At 50.7% G+C, this 21,879-nt stretch overlaps 2 protein-coding genes across 4 annotated transcripts; one reads left to right on the top strand and one right to left on the bottom strand.

Annotated features, from left to right (window-relative positions):
• The first annotated feature begins 71 nt into the window (after positions 1-71).
• RHEX (regulator of hemoglobinization and erythroid cell expansion) lies at positions 72-9,576 on the top strand. Of its 3 annotated transcripts, none has more exons than XM_082069088.1 (7): positions 72-160; positions 1,082-1,173; positions 1,670-1,758; positions 2,382-2,489; positions 2,761-2,822; positions 3,107-3,301; positions 9,159-9,576. In XM_082069088.1, exons 2-7 carry the CDS (start codon positions 1,157-1,159, stop codon positions 9,300-9,302), a joined length of 615 nt encoding a protein of 204 aa, XP_081925214.1. In that variant the 5' UTR covers positions 72-160; positions 1,082-1,156; the 3' UTR covers positions 9,303-9,576. The 3 variants fall into 3 exon arrangements, with proteins under 3 accessions (XP_081925214.1, XP_081925215.1, XP_081925216.1); XM_082069089.1 differs by lacking the exon at positions 72-160 and adding an exon at positions 8,511-8,580 and having other exon boundaries at positions 862-1,173; positions 9,159-9,198; XM_082069090.1 differs by lacking the exons at positions 72-160; positions 9,159-9,576 and having other exon boundaries at positions 862-1,173; positions 3,107-3,668.
• AVPR1B (arginine vasopressin receptor 1B) lies at positions 5,947-8,054 on the bottom strand (the record flags this gene model as incomplete). Its single annotated transcript, XM_082069407.1, has 2 exons — positions 5,947-6,245; positions 7,079-8,054. The coding sequence occupies 2 exons, from the start codon at positions 8,052-8,054 to the stop codon at positions 5,947-5,949; spliced, it is 1,275 nt and encodes a 424-aa protein (XP_081925533.1).
• Positions 9,577-21,879: the final 12,303 nt, after the last annotated feature.

Raw genomic sequence — 21,879 nt, 5'->3', positions numbered from 1 at the left:
CAGCTCATTTTTCAGATTGCTATCTGCTGCAGCAGCCTCTCCTGCCCCACTATAGGAAATGAGCCATTTGAGAAGGATATTTGGGGACAGAGCAGTTCAATAAGGGAGGGGAAAAATTCCAGCAAGAAATGGATTTTTAGCTTAGCAGTTGCCAAACTGGGTAAGTGGAATTTCGCAGGAGATTGGTGAGGTTATCGGAAAAGCTTTTGATTAATTACTCTTAGAAATATGTCATAAAGGAAATTATAGAATCTGATCCATAGGATAGATAATGCCTTTGTTCTTTCTCTCTCTCTCTCTCTCTATCATCTATCTATCTATCTATCTATCTATCTATCTATCTATCTATCTATCTATCTATCTATCATATTATTATAGCTCCTTTAATCTTGAATCATCGTATCAAAGCTTTAGGTGAAGATAGTCCCTATGTTAGCCATTTATAAACAGTAAGTATATAGGCATCGAGTGAAAATTTAAAGTGTTTTTCTGCCAACGAAAGCTCACAAAAAGAATACCCCCGATTGCTGTCCTTTGTTATAGATGTCCTGAATATTATGGCTAAAAGTGTCAAGCCAAGGGGTCCAGTTCAGGCATATGTGTATTTTAATTATGTCCTTTAAGTCCGCTTAACTTCAACAGGATTTAAGTGCTCACCTAAAATTAAATCTGAGGTGTTTCGAATGCAGAGGTGTTGACTTTTCTGGCTGGATCTTGACCAATGCAAGTGCCCGATACCAAACCCATGGCCTTCTTTGGGATACTTTCTTCTATGGGTCTCTTTTTTCCAAGAAACGTGAGAGCAGATTAAAGCAAGAAGAATAAATGTCAGTTCTTGTCCCTCGTGGTGGAGCCCAGAAGCTCCAGTCAAGTATCGGATATGACCGAGGCAGCAGCGTATAAACCACTAAGCTCAACGATAACGGCTGGGCCAGCCCGTGGCCGTGGAGGACTTGCACAGACAGCAAGAATCCTCATTTTACATCTGCAATGTCAGACCGTCGCTTTCAAGTGACGAGCCTGATCTTGACATGGAGCAGCGTGCAGCTCGGTAGGACTGTTTTTGGTTGATTGTCACCAGGGTCTCCTGCCTCTCTCTGTCCCCCCAAGACCTCCAGCGCGTCACCGGCCATCGCACCGGCGCCTGGCAGGGAGGATGAGCCCTTGCGAGTGGTGAGTACGACATGGCAGGGGATGCTTTGAGATGCTCTAAGATGGACGGATAACCGCCCCGTTTCCTCGGTCCTCGCTCGGCTGCGGGGATGCGGAGCCGTGGTCCAGGAGCAGTGATGGAGCGTGGGGATGTCCCCATCACCGGGGACAATTCCGTGTTCTCGCTGGGCAGCTGCGTTTGGAGGACACACAGCCTGATAAATGGCTTGTGGTTTGAGCAGGAGCCATGTTTGCGGCTTCTCTCTTCTGCTGCTGCTGAGGCTTCCGAAAACCCTTCTTAAGATGGGCGCGCAAAAATGAAGTGCAAGGGGCACTAAGTCAGTTTTGAAAACGAAGCCTTGGGTTTTTGGGCACATCGCCTTAAAGACAAAAAGTGAAATGATGAACTGTGCGAGCAACCCTTGGTCTAAAACAATGGCAGCCCAACAGTACCTGAAGGATTGACGATAATTTGGCTATTTCTTTCACTTAGACGAAATATTTTTCTCTTCATCAGGTGGGTGCTTGTTGCCATCTCAGCTGTCACCTTGATCCTATATGGTCTGCTCTTACTGATACTTTACATCATGCTCAGCAGGAAAATAGGTAATTTACTGTCCCATTGGCTTTACCTGTTTTGCTCCTTGTTCTCACTCGCAATCATCCAGTTCAGAGAGCAAAAGCCATTTACCCAAAGCTTCAACAACCCCCGGTTTGTAAAGCACAACCGAGTCCCCTGTTCTGGGTCTGGTTCTCTGTTTCAAAATTGTTTTCTTTTATTGCTGTTGTTAGTAAAGTGGTGGAAAAATACCGTCAGAATCCATTTGCAAAATATTAATTTAGATGAAGCTGTGATTTCCAGCGGGAAAATCTTTCATGGGAAACTGCTGCCCACATTTGCACCTAAACAAGCTCCACTTGGCTTGGTGGGTCAAACTGATTTTGAACTTGCCAAGGAAGAGGCCCTGACGGTGTGATTTAAAACTGGAATCCGTCATTGTGGGAGAACAGGGCACACACTTAATCATCTCAGCAATTGAATTGATAGATATTTGCCCACTCCAATAAAAAATACTAATTATTGCCGTGCCAGCTCCTTGCACTGAACTGGCTTTGCTGTGGGGCTGTGCTGGGGCTCAAGGGGTGGGTATGACGTGGCATGGGGGGGACATGGGACCCGAGCGGTGTGTGGGGCTGGAGGATGGAGCTGATTCCCCTCTCGGTTGCAGAAAGCCATTTGTGCCCCCGGCGGGCGAGCAGCAGCCCCGCGGCACAGCCCCGGCAGCCTCCGGCCGTGTCCACCACAGGGGAAGGGCCGCAGAGACCGACCTACGTGGGTAAGGGGGATCCTGCAACCACGGGGGTTCGTCCTTTAATATAATTGCACAGTATTTTGTGCAGCCCTCTCTCCCTCAACCAGACCCGCTGGCATTGGGGTGGAAGAAGGGGCAAGTGACTGCTCCGGGCTCCCCAGGGAGGGATCACACTGGTGCCTTTTGGATTTTCAATTTTCACTCTCGAGTGTGTTTGCTTTTTCAGCTTGGTTATTTTTTTGTCCTTTAACCCCCCCAAGTAGTGCTGGAGGTGGTAATTTTTCCTGTTTTTAAGGGAGCAGCGACACGTCTTCGGAGACCTCGGAGGACTCGGACAGCAGCCCCTCCTGCCCGCAGGTATGGCCGTGGCACGGAACCTTTGCCAAAAGCAGCCTGGAGACCTCCCGAGCAGCACCGGGGGCGGATAATGCATTGAACCGTCAAAATACCAGCAGTGAGGCTGGGGGGTGGTTGTCATCTGCCATGGGCAATGCTCCCCATTTTGGGGGAAGTGTCCCCTGGGCTAAGGGACATCCCTGGGCACAACCTTGAGCAGCTGCAGGTTGTTGTGCGGGTTCAAGGGCAAAGTCACCCCGCAGGGATGCCGGTGCCTGACCTCCAGTTTGTTTCTGCTTCTCCAGGGCCCTCGCCCAGAAGAAAATCTCAATTATACATCCCTGGTGTTCCAGGGAAAAGGCCGCGGGCCGAGCTGCACTGAGGACTACGAGAACATGAAGACGGGGGCAGACTACGTCAACGTGGACCCCAAAAAGAGGAAAGCGGATTTCTGGCCCTGCACCAGCCCCGTGGCGTCCAAGACTATCGAGTACACCGAGGTGAAGCTGTGACCCCAGGGATGCTGCTGGCGGGGTTTTGGGTCAGAACCTGCTGGGACAGGGAGATGCCCAAAGCCACCAGCAGCCATGGGCTTCTTTTTCTCCTTTCCCTTCCCCTTCCCCTCAGTCAGCGCCTGGCACAGGCTGTTGCCTGCCGGCTTTTATTCCTTGTAACACTCCAACCCGCCGATACAATTTGCTTGGTATTCTGCTTAAATGCATCACTGTTCCTGAAGGCTGCTGAGCGTGGGATGGCGCAGGGACGCGTTCCTCCTGCCCAGGCTGAAATGGGCTCTCCAGTTCGGTGTGACAGCCCTTTTTTTTGCTTCATGAAGGCAAATGAAACATCGCCCCCGCCACCCTTCAAAATGGGATGTAATTTGGTGAGGGAAACGTAGTGGTTTTCAAAATACCCATCAGAACTGGCCAGCATCTCAGCTGAAATGCGTAGTCATCAGCCCAGCTGGTAAATGGCTGAGGGTTTGCAGGGGATTAATATAGCAGGGGATTTACATGTTCCCCTCTTGCTGGAGGACCTGGGCTGGCTGCTGGTGTCTCTGGGGCAACAGGACTGGACCACGAGTTTCTACATGAATGTAGGCATGTGAAATCACTCTGTTTCTTGTGGAAAGGGATGATATTCCCTGTCTCCCACCTTTTGCTTTTCCTGCTTCGTCCCCTCACCGACTGCCCTGGGTGCAGGAGGCGGCTGCTCCCCAGCAGAGCTGCGGAGTTGGGGTCAGTGCCCTGGGCTGGGGCACACGCCACCGTCTCCCCCTTCTCCCATGATCTTACACCATATTTCACACTTCCCTTGAGTATTGGTTTAATTCCCATGGGACTTGGAGTATAGCACTGTGATTTTCTTCAAAACCCAAGAATGAGTTGGGGGCTCTCCAGCTTGCGGAGATAAGCTTGGGGTTGTGAACTGAATATCTATCTGACATTTGTTGGGTCACCTTCGTGCTCCTGAGGTCCAGGAGAGCAGGTACCCATGGCTGGGACTCGCTGCCCTCGCTCTGCCGCAGCAATCGCTGCTGCAAATGGGGACCGTTCCCTCCCACCATTCTGTACTTTGTTGTGATTTTTTTTCAAGAAATAAACCTTTAAATTGCTGGGGAAAGGGAGTTGTGCGGTAGTTGGGAGCTCTCGTGGAGCTGCTGTCTCCCAGCACAGCCCCTGGTCACCATCAGGGATGGAGCTGCCCCAAGTGCATCTCAAATCAGCTCAACAGCTTTAATGAAAGGTTGTGAGACGATTGATTTGGTATCGATCCCGGGGTGGGTTTTGTGACCTTGTTGTGCAGATCTGGCCCAACTTGAAGGGCACATGAAGGAAAATGTTCAAAAAACCCGAAACAATCTCTGGGAAATGTTGCTAAAGGCCAGGAGAGGTGGGTTTATGGAATTGGAGATGAGGTCAACACCAGCTAGTGGGAGTTTCTGGAGAAAATGATTCAAATGCTTGGTGATTCAAAGATGAAAATAATTGAAGATTTCAAAATGCTTTAGAGATTTAGTCTCAGATAATAGAGAGAATAACCCACTGTGTAGGGAATTCAGTACCTTGCTCTCTGGGGCACTTGCATGTCTCCCACTGGCAGCTCTTGAGCTCAACTCCCAGAGCAAAAGGATGCTCTTGCCTGCCTCACTTTTGCTTTCCTCTTCAACAAACCAGCTCTGGGGAGACCCACAACACATGGGGCAAAGGGCAGGGGGCTGCAAGGCCACGGCTCGCTGCCGGCCACCCCTCCACCTCTGAGCCCTGGGTGGTTTTGGCACTTTAGTCTCTGCTAAGTAAGACAAAAGCCGCAGCGATTTGAGAGCAGCTCTTGCAGGGGATGCAGCAGCTGCCGACCAGCTTGGAGCAGCCTGCACAGTGGCTGGGGGCTGCGAGTAAACCTGACGGAAAGTACTGGGGCAGGAGGAGCTGCCTGGGCTGCTCCGGGCGGCTCTCGGGTGGTGTCGGTGCCGTATTTCAGATGCTGGTGCCGATGCGGTGCAACACACTGTGCAATAGCAGGAAGGCTGTGCACAGCAGGGGTTCTGCCCCATGGATTTTGCTCCAGCCCCAGGGAGGAGGGCAGGGGCTCCAGCTCCAGCAGCCTGGCAGCAAAAGGTGATGATAAGCAGCTGAGGGGGGAGCGTGGGCCTGGGAAAGCTGTGTCTGCATTTTGTGCTGTGCCAGCAAAGCCCTGGGGATGGGAGATGAGTCACTGGCTTGCAGGGAGCTCTCAGCAGATGTAGCCACGTTGCCTCCTGCTGTGCTCAGGCTGCTTTGCTGGCAGCTGTTAAACACCCGGAGGTTGGGTCTGCTTGGTGCAGCGTCCCTTGGTGGATACCCGGGTTGTGAGGCATTTCTGAGGAGAGCAGCCAGGCAGCAAGAGGTTTCCTAATGTACCAGGGAGGAGGATGCTGCGGTTGGGCAAAGGCTGGTGGGGCTCTGTCTGTCTCCTCCACGCACACAGCAGACGCAGCGAGCACACAAGGACAAGGTGGACAGCGATGCTTTCACAGTTAAGCACCCACCTCCGTGCAAAAATGAGATGCTACGAGGTGAGGAGCAACACAGCTCTGCAGTAACAAGGGTGTCACACCTGGTGGCAGCTGTCCCCGTGGGGGGATGTGCCTGGGGACATCCGCAGCCTAGAGCGTGCCCGACTCCGTCACCACCTCCTCGCAGGGTGGGTCGAAGTCCTTGGCGTTGTCCCCATGCAGGGGGAGGTTGGTGGGGTGGCTGTGGCTCAGGATGGTGGTTTTCCTGCTGCAGAGGCTGCCGGTGGAGCCCTGTCTCCGCAGCCGGGGCCGGGGGCTGCCCCAGCAGGACAGGCAGCGCGCTGCGTCCTGGAGCAGGTGCCCGCTGAAGAACATGTAGATCCAGGGGTTGCAGCAGCTGCTGAGGCTGGCCAGCAGCATGGTGATGGTGAAAGCCACGTTGCTGGACTCTGGGAAGGCAAGGGAGAGAGGTGGAACATTCCTGGGCATGGCCTGGGCAGGGTCCCCAGTGTGCAATGGGCAGGAGCTTTTTGGCTCGGACACGTCATTTGTCCCATTTCCACCCAATTTGACCGGCATTTCTTTGGCAGGAGAGTTTGCAGCAGGGCAGGCAGAGCCGGGCTCTGCCCTTGGCTGAGGGTGCAGGTGGGTGATGGACGGGCGTGGGGAGCACATGCTCAGGGACAGCACTGGGAGATGGGACCCAGAAGCTTTCGGACCCTCCTTTAGCCTGTTTGCTGGCCAAACCACCCCCCAAAGGCCTTTCAATCTTAGGTAAAGTTCCTTCTACCCACAAGCGGGCTAGGAGAGCTATGGAAAACTTCCAGAAAATGTCAGCCTGTGAAATCAGAAATGCACTTCTGAAATCTCTGCAGCTTGCTCAGCAAAAGCCTTACGGGCACTCGATGCTGCATGTGAAGGACCCGCTCAAGCAGCCGGGCAGCTGCACGGGGCACAACCAAACCCCTCCTGCAGTCACATACCAAACACAGCAGCTCCCGAAGCAAGTTCCCATGTGGCAAAGATGTCCACAAAACATCTTTGCGCACCCATACAGGTGATCGTCAGAAGCCATTGCTTTTCAGTGGATTTTCTGGTGAAAGCACCGAATTGACTCTGCCAACTGTTTTCTATAAATAATACTGCGGGGTAAATCTGTAGCCCTCCCCATGATTTTTAAAATGACAAATAACAGACAGCTCTCATTTCTTAAATACGCGATGGGTGCGCTGTGTGCCTCGGGAGCCCAGGGCTGCAGCCCGGCATCCCCACCGCTACTCACCATCGTCAGGAGCATCCTCATCCCACACCGACCACATCTGCATGCTGAAAAACGGTGCCCAGCAGGCGACGTAGGCCACCACGATGACAAACGTCATCTTCACCGTGCGGATCTTGGCGCGGGAGATGGTCCGCACGCTGCTCACCCGCGAGCGCTGCCCGCCGGGGCATTGCCCGCTCTTCTCAGAGGAGCAGAGAGCGGGAGGGGCGGCTGCTGCTGCCCCCCCCATGCCGGGGGCACCGCTCTGGGTCTTGCCTTTGAGGTTCTTGCAGATCTCGTAGCAGATGAGGCTGTAGCAGACGGTGAGGATGCAGACGGGCAGGATGAAGATGCACAGTGTGGTCCAGGTGATGTAGGCTCGGGCTCCCCATGGGTACCTGAAGTCGGCCCAGCAGTCCAGCACCCCCGAGCCCTGGCGCACCTCCCGCAGGGAGAAGATGAAGATCTGGGGCAGGCTGAGCAGGCAGCTGAGCAGCCACGTAGCCCCGATCATCCCGTAAGCCTGGCGACCGGGCTGGCGCAGCGTGCGCAGCGGGTGGCACACGGCCACGTAGCGGTCCAGCGTCATCACGATGAGCATGTAGGTGGAGGCGAACATGCTCAGCACCTGCAGGTATTTCACCGCCCTGCAGAGCGGGTCCGGCCCCAGGAAGCGGTACGTCACCTCCCAGATCAGCTGCGGCAGCACCTGGAAGAGCGCGACGCCCAGGTCGGTCAGCCCCAGGTGCAGGATGAAGAGGTGCATCCGGCTCATCTTCCTCCTCAGGCGGTACATGGCCAGCAGCACCCCCACGTTGCCCACAGTGGCTATAGCCAGGATGGTGGCCAGCACCCCGATCTCTGCCTTGGCCAGCTCCTCATCCCGGCTGTGCAGGAGGGTCAGGTTGGGGTCCCCTGGCAGGGTCTGGGGGCTCAGCAGTCCCTGGCCGTGCCCATGGCTGCCCTGGGTGCTGTTCCAGCCCCAGCCCGGCTCCATCCCTCCGGGAAGTTCTGCAGGAGCGCAGGCAGCTCTATGGGCTGTTAAACCCTTCCCTGCCCCCCCAGGGCTGAGCTCTTGGGGTCAGTGTTCCCCTGAGCACCCCTGAACTGGCTCCTCTGCCCCTGGCCAGGGACAATGGATGTGCCTCCTCCTGCGGTCCCCACCACCGGTGCCGGTTGTCACCTCCTCTCTCTCCTGCAGCCCAGCATCACTCTAATCCTGTGTTGTGCGGCTGCAATTCCCCTCTCCGGCTGGGCTGCTCCATGCAGATATTCCAGATAAGCATAGAGGTGCAAGAGCTCCTGGCTCAGTCCTTAATCTTTCTCTCATCTGCACTAAACATCCCCAAATCCCCATTTCTCCCCGGGCTGCTCATCTTGCACATCCCCTCTCTTCCCCGCGCCGGTAGATTGAAGGGGAAAGGCGAGTCCTCTCCGCTCCTTTTTAGCGCAGTCAGGTAGCAGAAAATGCTACAGAGGCTGCATCTCTTTGGCCTTTTGATTCCAAGAACAACAAAAGCCAGGTGAGCGGAGCCCGAGCACGGGTGTCTGTGTGGGAAGCAGGGTCTGGTTGCCGTGTGTGTGTGTGCACACCGTGTCCGTGTTTTATAGCCCGGCAGCTCCGCGCCCCGCTGGCCCGTCCTCCCAGCTGTGCCGAGCGCTGAGCCGCTTCGCCCCCACCCCCTCTCGGGGATGCGCTCGCTGGGCTTTGACCAAACATGATTTCTGGGTAGGATCTGAAGGCTGGGAATCCCGCATCCCCTTTTCTGCAGTGTGTCAGGGCTGGGGACTCTCTGCCCCTGATTTGTGCTGTCCCTACTAGTCAGACTCCCCCCAGTCTCTGTCCTGAGAGCCTGGACAAGGGGGTGCAGGTCCCCCTGAGCAGCAGGAGCCAGCCATCCATTGGCTTTGTGCAGCTGGGGCTCAGCCCTGCAGCAAAGGCGGTGGAAACATCATTTACTGACACCAGGTCCTGTTTTGATCTGCTGTGCCTTTGCTTCTGTGCAGGGAGGGGATGGAGATCGGCGTGGAGATGTGGCAAAAGCCCAGCTCTGTGTGCTTAGTCCCCCGCTAAACGCTGTCGTTTTACTCCATCCGACAGAAAACCACCTCGAGGGTGGAGAGCAGGATCCTGCGCACCCGCAGAGCAGCCCCTGCCTCGAGTCGTCGGCCTTTGCTCCATCTCTCATCCGCACGGAGCCTGGAAAGCAATCACTGGGAAGGAAAAGGTGAAGGGGAGAAGTGAGCTGCACAGACCCAGCAGCTGCAAACTGTACGCGAGGGTGTGTTGTGGGCAGGGGAAAGGACAGAAACACCTGCAAAGGGCAAATGCGCTGGAAATTGCTGGAAATCCAGATGAGACTATAGACTATAGCAGAGCTGCAGCTCAGCACCGGGCCAGGAGCTCCCTGCCTCTTCTCTTCTTCGAGTCTGCAATGCGTCTTCCCACAACCTGTGCGATTGCAACGGATTTTCATTGCCCGTGTATACAGATATGTGTCTCCATACACAATTTCACTCTTGTTTTGCCACATTAAGGCTTTGCATTTCACTTACCTGCTATTTCAATGAAAAATAAAGCCGCTCATCTACTGCCAGTGTTTTGTCCTTTCTCTGCTGTGGAAAGACAACAGTGGCAAACAAAAGAAAGGCACCGACACGGGCACGTTCCCAGCACTTGTCCGCTCAACATGGGCTTTGGTGCTTGCAGAGCCTGCTCTGGCTCGCTGGCTGTGATATTACAATTCAGTTGCCCATAAGAAAGCTGCTATTTGCTGAATAAAGAACTGCAGATCACCTCTAATAACCATAAATGAGCGCAGTTTGTATCTAATTAAAAGACATTCATCCTTATAAAAGATGCTATGGATATAAAGTGCCGTCACAGGGAAGTGACTGGCTGAGGTACTGGAGTTCGAGATAGGAAGGTATTTCAGTGAATAATGTAATTTTCTATGTTTGTGATCACACAGCTGATTTTCTGGAAGATTAATAGAGGGCAGTGCAAAGGAAACCTACAAAGCAATGCAAAACTAAGATGAAGGCAGAGATGTAAGGGGAGATTCTGCAGAGAGACAGAAGCACTTAAAGCGTTTTGAGAACAGACTCGACTGTCACTGGCACCAGTTTGGTGTGGGAGCAACTCCCTCAGAGTTTGTGATTTTACTCCAGATGTATCAAAGTTCAGTTGTGGGGAGATCACACAGAATGGGCTGGGTTGGAAAAGCCCTCAGAGATCATCCAGTCCAACCCTTGGTCCAACTCCAGTCCGTTTACTAGATCATGGCACTAAGTGCCATGTCCAATCTCAGTTTAAAAACCTCCATGGCCGGTGAGTCCAGCACCTCCCTGGGCAGCCATTCCAATCCTGACCACTCTCTCTGCACAGAATTGCTTTCTAGTCTCCAGCCTAAACTTCCCCTGGCAGAGTTGCAGCCCATGGCCCCTTGTCCTATTGCTGATGCCTGGGAGAAGAGCCCAATCCCCCCCTGGCTAGAACTGCCCTTCAGGTAGTTCTAGAGAGTGCTGAGCTCAGCTCTAAGCCTCCTCTTCTCCAGACTAAACAAGCCCAGCTCCCTCAGCCTCTCCCCATAGGGCTTGTGTTCAAGTCCCTTCCCCAGTCTTGTTGCTCTTCTCTGGACTCGCTCCAGCACTTCAATCTCTTTCCTGACCTGAGGGGCCCAGAACTGAACACAATACTCCAGATCACTTGTGCAAAAGCACTTCGAGGAAAGCCAGGCTAGTTCGCAACAGAAAAATGACCCTTGGAAAACAAAAAATCATTTTCTTTAGAGAGAGAGAGATAATGGCAGCAGGGAAATTTTTCAAGCAGATGGATTGAAAACTAAACTCGTTTTCTTTCACAAGTTTCCTGAACATTTTGACACATCACTGGTATTGCCAGGCTGGGTGTGTTGAGCAGAACCAGAGCTGGGAATTACTCGCTGGTTTGTTTAATGCTCTGGGAGACACTGGGAGGTGATGGCCCAGCTGTGCCCAGATGTGTTTGCCCCACCCAGCCCCAACTGCAGTTTTTTAGCCCATTTCCCATAAGTGGAGCTCTGGGGCAGCAGAGATTGGAGGAGTTGCAAGGTGAGGTGATGCTGCTGGTTTCTGGTAGTGTGTTATTTTATTATTTGTTTGTGTCTCCAGCATGGGGAGGGTGTTTGTGCTGTGCTGGTGTCACCCCCATTGTTCAGGGCTCCGTGCTGCTGGTTGTTGCTGCCGCAGGGTGACCTGAGCCCTAAAAACACCCTGAAAACTGTTGGCACAAGGTCTGTGTTCCCTCCCTTCCCTTTGGGTGTGATGCTGGGATATGGGACCACATAACTGGGTTTCTAAGCTCTTAAAGTTTGGTCTGTCAAGGTAACGCTGTATTATGCAACTAATTTTTGGCAGCTGGTGGTATCAATATAGCTCAAAATGCTGTTTTCATTACCAGCTGGTGTCCTGTGCTCTTTTAGGGTGCAGCACGGAGGTTTTGTGATTGCTAAATCATTTGGCACAGCAGCTGGTTGCTTTGCTTGGGGGGCAGCTCATTGGTTAAATAACTAAATAAAAAATGTTGGCTTGGGTTTAAATACTGATTTGGCTCACTTCTCAATGGAAATATTTCATTTGTGGTATGCGATGGTGATAACCTTGTATTGCTCACAGCACAGAGCACACTGGGTCTGTCTTTAGCATTTAATCACTCAAATGCCTTTTGTGCTTCAGGTCAGAAAAAAAAAGAAGGCGGATTTGGTCATGTTGTGCTGATTCAGATGCTATAAAATTAATGGTGTTGCAACTACTTTATAGCAGCTTGGGATCATCTCTTTGGAAAGACTGTCTTAGGGAAACAAATTTCCCTGTAGAATGGGCACCAAGCAGAGGATGCGATTGCACCTGTTACCGGGGATTTTGCACGTTATCCATCCTGATACCATATGAAATGCCCCAAAATATCAAACTGTCTCTAAATGAACACCTGGCTCAACACTTGTGCTGTGACTCCCGTTACCCTCCGGAGGGAGAAAACTCCGCTGTATAATTGTGCAGCGCTATCTGTCACAGCTCCGGGAGCTAAAGACAGGAGCCTCTGTAATTTTAAGGTGATTATAGGACAGATGTGTCAGTCAGTCTCCCCTTTTCCTCCCTCCTTTCCCTCTTTCAGTGTTGCTTTTGCCATTTAATTAAAACTTCTGATGCTGTTTAATATTAGAGAGTGTGCCTGGGTGCATAAATAAACACGCTAAACAGGTGGGAAATGCCCCAAAACGGCGCCGGTCGGGAGCACTGCTGTGCAGAACAAGCAGGTTTGATTTTAACGGGAAAAATCCATGTGAAACTGTAAAAACTGGCGAGCAGAATAACAAAAGCTGACAGCGCTGTGTTTAATAACTCAACTTTAAAGTATCGGTGCTTGAAAACGTGGCCTTGAATACAAACCTGGGGGGCTGAGATGTGGTGTCCAAGCTGCGACTCGAACTCAGCCCAGCTTGCGGCTGATAACTCTGTTCCGGTTTATTTTCCTCCTTGTTTTGACCCATATGTGTGGAAACACTCTGCTTGAGTAAAAGCAACTGCTAGAGGGAAAAAATTGAAGCTACAGGCATCTTTGAGATGGAAAATGACTTGTTTATCATCCTTGTGCTCTCCCTGTTGGTTCCTTCTATAGCCAGGGGTGTTTAGAGACTTTGGTAACTGTGAAATGCTTCGATTTCCTTCCCCACTCCCTCATGTCCTTTTGCTATTATTATCATTAGCATTTAAAAAGCAGACACAGCCAGAGCATTTGCAACCTTAAAACCAAGAATAATAATAAATATTACATTTCAAGGCTGGGAACAAATGGCTTTTTCTTGTTCTCTCCTGATAGGCTGCTGTGGATAAAATACATGTCCGTTAGCTCTGGTGTGGACAGACGGACGAGCTGGTGAGCAGGTGATGGGGACAGGACTCTTCACCTGGGTCACAAGTCCCACCAAGGAAGCAAGGACACCATGGCCAGGCTGGAAAAGGTATTTTAGGTCTGTATTTCGCTTTATACCGTGGAGATCTGATCTGTGCGTGGGGTTTTCAGGCCTTACAGCCTATTGAAATCAGATGTTTCCAGCATCAGCAGCTGAAATTGGGGTTGCAATAGCGTCCCTGGGCACGGGGATGCTGCAGGTACCTTGTGCTCTGGGGTGGGAGGAGAACTTCTGCCCTTCCCCTCTTCCCTCCCCTTCGCTGCGGACAAAGAGGAACCACAAAATTTAAGATACGTTTGATTTAAAACCTCAATATGGGGAGCGGTGAACAAGAACCTTGCCCTGACCTCAGACCCGCTTTGTCTGCTGTTCCCCTCCTCGCCTGATGAAAACGCTGCCGTTATTCAGAAGCCGTTGCCTTCCAGGTAAGAGATGCATCAATCAGGATTATGAAAGGAGAGGAGCAGCTGTTTCAGGACAATTTATTAGAAGATGATGAATAATGGGGAAAATATCTACGGCGAGCTGTACTCTCCCCACTAAAGCAAAGTTCAAGGGTTCATGATTAAAGGTTGTTCTTGCCTGTTTGATAGTCAAACCCATGTCATGCCCAAATACAGGGAAACTCATCTGGGATTGTGTGAGACCATTTGCCACCGGGTGGCCAGCACTGGGTTCAGCTTCTATTGTTCAGTCAAAACATCGGCTATTTCTTACCTGCCCTGACCTTCTTACCCACAAAAGCTCTTGGATTGTCAACCTGAAGGACTTTAAGACGCTGAGAGACAAGTTCACAGAATCAAGATTTGGCCTCTAGAAATGCTGCTATCAGATGTGCAGCTTGTCCTAAGCTGTTTGAGCAGATTTCCTTCTTTTTTTTTTCTGCCTTTCTGTGTATGTAGAGGACAATAAAACCCCAATTAAAGCACATTATTGCAGTTTCACTAGCAGTTCAACTCAACAAGCTTAACAGACCAGAGGTGCCAGTGGAATTAGTACCTTCAGCTTGCGTGAAATGTGGGTCTTTCTACCTCTTCCCCCACGTCAATGTGTGAAAATCTCCTATGAAACGTATCTGTAGCGGTCTGTCTCCTCCCCGTGCCACAGTTCTTGCAAACGAAGCGGAAAGCTGTGCTCTGAATACTCTGTTTGCTGCTCCTTGTGGCGTGGCTGTGGGCAGAAGATGCTCATGGTGTTGGTGGAGCTGGGCTGTGGGCTTTGTTGGGCAGTTTTTGCTGTAGCTCTCGGTTCCGGGGTGTCCGTGGTTGGTCACTGTGCTGGGTGACCCCGCTGTCGCAGGGTGGGGGTCCCGGACGTGGAGGCTGGAGGGAGCATGGAGAAGATGCTCCGCTGAGATCTGCTCTGTGACCCGGGGGAGCAGGCTGTACTGGTGTGAACTGGGACAGGCGCAGGGGGTTCGGTGAGAGGTGACAACCCTCCTGCTCTGCCCAAGGCTGCGCTGGTGCCATCGCCGCTCACGGGGCTTCTTTGGGAACGGGCGCCAGCTTTGCGGGCTTGCACAAGGAGCGAGTCCTTCCCTCGCAGCTTCATTAACACCCACCCGCCGCCTCTTTGTGCTTGGCTTAGGACAAGAGTAGTTAATCCTCAAACTGCTCTCAGCTGGGTTCTGTGGCAGGCGGAGCAGCAGGACGGGAGCCTTTGGGGCGGCAGTTAATGCTGGTTAATCCTCTCCCGATGTGAAGAGTCTGAGGAGAAGGTGATAAAGTACACGATGTGCTGCTGGCTGGGAGGTGGGTGCTGGGGTCAGGTCAGGCAGCCCAGACCTGTTACCGGCAGCACCAATGTGAAATATCCCATAGGGATCGTATGATGCTGGTTGGGCTCTGCGGGATGTGTTCTGCGCCCAACAGAGGCTTGTTGTCCCTGTTCTGTTCTGTGTGGGTTTGGAGACCCCATGGACACCATTTCCCAGCATGTGGGTGGTGAATGGACACTTGATGCAGTGAGAATTTAGGATTATGTCAAAATTTCTTCCCCAAAGGGCTGTGGGGCATTGGAACAGGCTGCCCAGGGCAGTGCTGGAGTCACCATCCCTGGAGGGTTGGACAGGAGGATGGAGCCAGGCTCTTCTCAGTGACAACCAGTGATAGGACAAGGGGCAATGGGTACAAACTGGAACACAAGAGGTTCCACTTAAATCTGAGAAGAAACTTGTTGGGGGTGAGGGTGGCAGAGCCTGGCCCAGGCTGCCCAGGGGGGTTGTGGAGTCTCCTTCTCTGCAGACATTCCAACCCGCCTGGACACCTTCCTGTGTAACCTCATCTGGGTGTTCCTGCTCCATGGGGGGATTGCACTGGATGAGCTTTCCAGGGCCCTTCCAACCCCTGACATTCTGGGATTCTGTGTGATTCTGCCCCCTCCTCAGAAATTGATTTTAAGAAGTATCTGACTTGGTGCCTCTAAGTGCAAATGAAGGTAAGAGCCATGGCAGGAGTGTAATTCTTATTTTTCAGGCAGGTCATAGATTGAAAGGGTTGCTAGTTGTGGGCTGGGTTACTCTGTGCAGTCCGGTTCGTGTGCCTCCGAAGAGCCCCGTTGAACAGCACCAGACAATGGCTTTGTCTCCCACTTTGCCCTGCGCGTACAGTGCTAATTGCTAAGGCATCTCTTAAAAGCTGTTTTCACATGCATTTGCACAACAGATTTAAAAGGCCGTGAGCACGCACCCAGCACTGCTGCAAATGGGAAATGTGGCCCCGTGTTTCAGAATAATGACATTTTGGAACCTGCCAAATGCATAGTTTTATCACTTAGAATTCAGATGATCTGTGGACCGGTATTTTTGGCTGTAGTGGATTATCACTCATCATGGAAGCAAATCACAGCCTGTAGTGAGAGCCTGCTGGTAGGGAAACCACAGACTGAAATCAATGCATTTCTTCAGCGGCCTGTACATTATCTCCCTGTCTCACTGAGCTGCTGTCATCTAGAAAATGAACCAAATTAACATGCAGGTCAAGCATCAAGGGGTGATTTATTTTCTTTAGAGTTTCTGTGTGGATATTGCAATAGCGACAACACAATAATTACATGTGTTGTGCATCCCGCCTTGGGGGGAGCTCTGGGGCTGAGAAGTGGGTGAATGTGGGGAATTACAGAGCGTGTTTAAGGTGGGGGGTTGGAAGGAAAGATGATACATTTTTTTGGTGTGCATTGAGGGTTTACAGGGGGTTTTTTGGGAAAAACAAACAAAAAAAAGGTGAAAGCATGCTCTGATTATAGTTGTGTTGTTTCCCAATTAGATGGGGATTTGTGCACTTGGTTCTGCTCTGGGCCTTCTAAAGCCCTGTATTTGCTTGTGTTTAGCAAATAGTCTGTGCCTGGTTAGGTCTAAGGAGTTTTTGCCTTCCTATCAAGCACCGAAGGGAGATCTCCATGGAGTTTGGGGCTGGCACGCTCTGTGACCATAACCCAGAGGGTTCTTGGCTCTCCTTGCATCACTCATATCAATTCAGGGCATCAAATCCCACCCCGAGGCTTAACGAAGCATTGCGCCCATCACACCTTGGTGAGAGCGAGCACGGCCTCGACTGGGGGTGGATTTACAGCTAACTGTTGGATTAAGATGAAATGTGAAAATCACCACTAAACCCTTTGTGTTCGGCCAAGCGAGGCGAGGAGGCTTCAACCTGCTCCTGATGCTCCATGGGTCCAGGGTCATTTCGATGGCGAGACTTAAAAATAATTAAATTAACATCCAAGTCCTCCAAAGCTAATTGGGAAAGGATTATCCTAGGAGGAAACCAGAGATGCAGAAGAACAGCTCCCTGGTGTGACCTGTGCTTGTTGCTTCAGCGGGTGATGAACCAGATGCTGTTTTCCCTCCTGGTGATAGTGTGTAACAGATACTGGTCCCAGCAGCCAGGCTGAGCTCTCATCACACTCTCAGATTGATTAAGAACCTCTTGGGAAACCTGGCCCTGAGACATCTGGGCGGACACCTTGGGCACCCTGGGTGCAGAGCGTGGTGGTTTTGATGGGAATCACAATGCCGGGTGATTTCTGCAGCAGCAATCGGTGTCTGGCTCAACACGCTCGATCTTGCATGTGTGTTGATGCAAAGCGCAGGAGCAGCCCCTCTGTCTTTAATGGGAGCAAGTGCCGCTTTTTGCTCCGCTCGAGGATAATTCTGCCCCACCAGGGCTCTTATCCGCCCCACTTGAAAGGCCACGTTGAGAATAGAAGAGCAGGAGGAATCGCTTGGGAAGTTACAAAGGTCCCCAGAGCCCCCAGCAACCCCATTCAACTAATATCCCAACTTCTGACAACCAATATCCACTATCCTGCCCCCAAACGAATTAATTATATACATGAGTGAATTTCACGCCGTCATTTAGCGGTGTCTGCTGGCAGGGACTTTGAAGTGCAAACTGATTATGCAGGGAACAAGCTGGGAGCCAGTTAATAAGTTCCAACAAAGTGTGTACTGCTGGGAGGCCACGTTAGATTAAATGTGGAATTGTATTGTTGTTTTGTCTTCAGTTTGGAGACAAATGAAGCAGCAGAGTCTGTCACCAGAGAGAAAACACAATGATGGCGTTGGGAAATGTTCTGAAATCCTGATGCTCATGGTTCTCTTTGGGTGACCCCTCAATAGCTGTTTGCTTTCTTTTTGATAGTCTCAAATAAGCAAGGAGTGAATTAATTAGGTAGTAGAGAGCCATTAGAATCTGTTATTCACTTGATGGCACTTCTGAGGGAAAACAGATCGGTAAGTGTGCACTGACCTTCAGCACAAATCCCGAGATTTGCCAGCAGGAAGCCAAGTCCGGGTCATCACATCCTCCAGGAATTGTCTTGGTTTGGCCAGCGAAAGAAAGGGAAAGGCAGTTCTGGGATCTTTGAGGTTATTTGGTGAAAGGCGGGTTTTCCATAGTCACAAAGTCAAAACGCAGCTGCAAAAAATAAAAAAAAAAAAAAAAAAAGAGTTTTTAAAGTCAAATTAAGAGATTAACAAGAAAAAAACCCCATCGTGAGAAGTTTTTGGCCGGGGTGAGGGGGCGCGTTCCCGCCGCTCTCCAGCAGGGGGCGCCACAGTCCGGCTGCGCAGGGGCTGAAAAACCCACAGGAAAAGCATCAATTTAGAAGAAAAAAGGATTATACGAAAGCGTGTGACATATATTTTTATTCCAAAAGGTAAAAAGAAACAAACTTTTCCACATATATGTCTAACGGTCATTATGACTTTGTCACATTCTGATGGGCTTGAAAAGGTTGCGAAGAAACGTGCCCGAAGGTCTAATACAAAGCTTTTCTACCTCTGGCACAGTATCTCTCCCTCCCTGTTTGTCTGCTTGGTATATTGCAGTTCAGTCCTAAAATGTAATTATTTTAGGCTTCAGTATGCTGTCTTGAAATAATACAGGAGAAAACGCCAGTTACTGCTGCAATGTTGTGTTATTTACTACTTACTAAGTTATCTTTCTATATTTGTCATATTCCCAAGTATTTTCTCCTGACCCCTGTGCTTTGAAGAATATGGTCTTTAAACATGGGATTAACAGACCAAATACTTCATGCAGATGAGGTTCTTAGGGAACAGACTCAGAACTGGGAGGTTAATGGTTGGACTCCGTGATCTTTTTGTCTTTTCCAACCAAAACAATTCTCTGATTCTACAGGCACATATAAAATACTTAACTTATTATTTGTTTTATGGACACATGGTTCTGGGGCCAATTCACAATGTTGAAGGACAGGGTGACTTGTTTTCCTCGAAGCCGCATCCCAAGCAGATGTTGGTGTTTCCAGCGGCTCCGTGATGCACCGGGGTCAGGGTTTCTGCACAGATACCACTGGCCAAGTGCTGTTGCTGCCCCTGCTTTCCCAGCAGTTAATTCCTGGCCAGATCCCTATTAAACGAGCCCGAGGTCTCTGCCCTGAGAATTCCTGCCATTACATTCTTTTGGTTACACATCAGCAGCGAAACATTTTGGAACCGGTGGGGAAACGTTCGCCAGTTTAGAGGAGAGATCTGGTTGAGGCTGTGCTGTTTATTTTTGCACATGTACAATGTCTGGACTTTTTCCTTGTGTCTGGCAGGGAGAGAATATTCAGCCACCGATCTCGCTGCCTTCCCTCAAGCTGCTTTTTTTCCTATCATTACCCATATATTCTTTTATTTTCCCCCTGTTCAGGCCAAGATGAGGATAATGTCTTACATTCTTCACACCACGAGGAGAAGGCGCAGGGTTATTTCTGTGGCCCACTGGGCATACGATATGCAGGTCTTGTCCCAATGAGCACATTAACCATGCCTACACAACGCCACATCCATTTTTATCTATTTTAATATTTTTTTTCTCCTTTTTCCTTCTTCTAAAGCTTCCGACGCAGCCAAGAGGACATGGCAATGAGGAACAGCAATACAAGCAACATTTCTTTAGGGTTTACCAGTGGTATTTCTTGCCTCCGGGGTGGCTCCAGCCTTGTCCCTGTGTCTTGCAAAACCCACTTGGCATTCTTAGCAGGGCTGATGTTTTTGGCCAGTTGGAGCTTCTGATAAATGTTGGCACATCTGATTTATTGTCTGACTCTGTTCCCAAGGAGACCACATATGTAGAACCCTGAGATAAGCGGCTTATAACCTAAAGGTGAATGCCTTAAAATATCAGTGTCCCTTTCTCGGTTTCCGTTGATAGCGAGCTCTTGCTTTTTCCCTGCTATCTTTATTTCACTCTGTTATCAGAGAATTAAATACTCAGTGTTGTGTTGAGGAGCCTTTCTTGTCTTTAGAATTGGCCGAAGTTATAAATACAGCTGGATTTTCTGTTATCGCTCTTAATGGAAATTTGTCGAGCATAACGCCGGTGTCTCTTATTCTGTGGCCTGATGAAGGTATTTGATGTGTGGGGCACGACGTGTGATGGGGAGGATCTTTTGGGAACGCTTTCCTGTGTGCTCAGCAGGATGCCGAGCTGTGTGACCCCAGCCCTGGGGACACTGTCACCTCCAGTGTCCATCAGCATCATGGGAACACCCAAGGGGGGTCTGAGGAGCTGTGGGGTGTCTGGGGGGGCTGAGAAAGGGTCCTTGGGGATCAACAGACTAGCAGGAAAAGAAGAGATAAAGCATGAAACACTTGCTATCTAACATGAAACAACTACTGTTTCCTGTTTAAAAGTGGGAAAAATAAGGAATTGGATTGTTTTATGAACAAATCTTGAAGGTAGTGGGGGAGTCAGAAAATGGCTTAGAAAATAGCCCAAAATTGTTACTAGAGCTTTGGGGGCGTGGGATAACTATCTGGTGAGATACTGGGGTACGCGTGCACTGTAGGAATAAAGACAGTTGTCTCTTGACTTGCAATCCAAGGCACCGGGACGTATAGGAGTTATGGTGGCACAAGCGTTGGCTCGGCGTGCCCAGACACCGCGTGCTCCGGAGCAGCCCCCCCACCTCTCCAGAGCCAGAAAGGGTGAGTCTTGTCAACTCTTTATACACCTTTTTTTCCTTCCCAAGCACATTCCAGCTGGCTCAGCCCCTGGGTCAGTTTGCAAAGGCGTGCACACACCGTGCAGCCTGGATGGGTTTGCCCAACTGAACCTGTGCTTCATCCTTGCCCTTCCCCTGCTCCATCACACCCCTGGGGAGGCCACGTCTGGCAAACAGCAGCCCCCTTGCAGGAGCAAAAGGAACGAGATTGTTCTTGCTGTTGGTCTGTGTCCTGCCCAGAGCCCGGCGATGGTGCCTGTGCCGTGAAATACGGCGTCGCGGGGGATATCCCGGGTTGGCTTTGTCTGTCAGTACCACCGTGGGCCGGTGTCTCCTCGGAGATGTGAAGCACCGCGTTGGGTTGGGATCCCTCTGGGGGATGTTCTTTCCCTCTCTAGCAGTGGACAGAAGGTGATGCCCAAACTCAGCCGCTTTTTCCTGAAGGGATGCTTCTCCTTAACTTTTCTTAGGCAGGGTTTTGACCCATAAACCAAGCTGAAAGTGCTACGGCATCTTTTGGGAGTTCCCTGCGCTTTCAGTACCCAGGTAATGATGGTCTCCAGATCTTTCTCTGATCACAGCATGTTGCGGTTGAGACGGACAAACGACATGGACAAAGTTCTTCTTACGTACAAACAGCAGTCTCCATTTATCGCCACAAATGCTTTTTTTATATAGTCTTTACCAGCTCATGTGTCTTTTTGCTATGGGTTACAGGCTGCGATAGTAATGTATCATTGGCTAATTTTGCTGTCGTCAACGTTACTCTTTTACTCCCTTCTTTCTTATGGGTACACCTTAATATCTTTAAATCAATCTCTGTTCAATCAGTCTTAGTCTCAGTCTCAGTCTCAGTCTTAGTCTCAGTCTTTAAGTCAATCTCTGTTCCCATGCCCTCCATCAGGGAATCCACAGACCCACCGTAGTCCCCCACAGCAGCATCAGCAGTGTCTATGCAGTTAGCAACCCAACGCAATAATTGTTTAGCTGCGATCATGACTGATCTGAGCCCTCGCTGCACAGGCGAAGCTTAAGAGGCAAGTCCCTGTGTCTGTGCTGTGGCATCAAAACCTGCGTTGGTGTGGAGTTTCTGCTCTTCAAAGCACATGTTTTTCAGCCAAGATATACTTGATGCCTCTTCTCCCTGGGTCATTTGCAATCCAAGCTTGTTTTCAAGGAGTAAATGGGGCCAGCGTGAGTTTTTGCGGGGGAGAGGTAAGTGACAAACAGGGAACCAGTTCTTTCTCTAGCAGAGAAATTTTCAGACCATAATTAAAGTGTCTTCTCCACGCATGTATGTACATGCACGCACCCAAACACGGCTGGCTTTGATCTCTGCTGGGAGCCTGGGGAGAATTATAGAGACTGTAAAATCAGAGTTATTCTTGGGGACGGAGCGCGGGGATAACCGCT

Source organism: Streptopelia decaocto (genome assembly GCF_964273445.1).
Source record: "Streptopelia decaocto genome assembly, chromosome: 19".
Lineage (NCBI taxonomy): Eukaryota > Metazoa > Chordata > Aves > Columbiformes > Columbidae > Streptopelia > Streptopelia decaocto.
The sequence above is the reverse complement of the archived record's forward strand: the minus strand, read 5'-3'. Positions and strand labels throughout refer to the sequence as shown.

What these genes read in the sequence shown, in the direction of transcription:
- RHEX (XM_082069088.1), top strand. An exon ending in CATGCTCAGCAGGAAAATAG is followed by an intron (nt 1,759 to 2,381) that starts GTAATTTACTGT and finishes TCTCGGTTGCAG; the next exon opens with AAAGCCATTTGTGCCCCCGG. An exon ending in AGACTATCGAGTACACCGAG is followed by an intron (nt 3,302 to 9,158) that starts GTGAAGCTGTGA and finishes TCCATCCGACAG; the next exon opens with AAAACCACCTCGAGGGTGGA.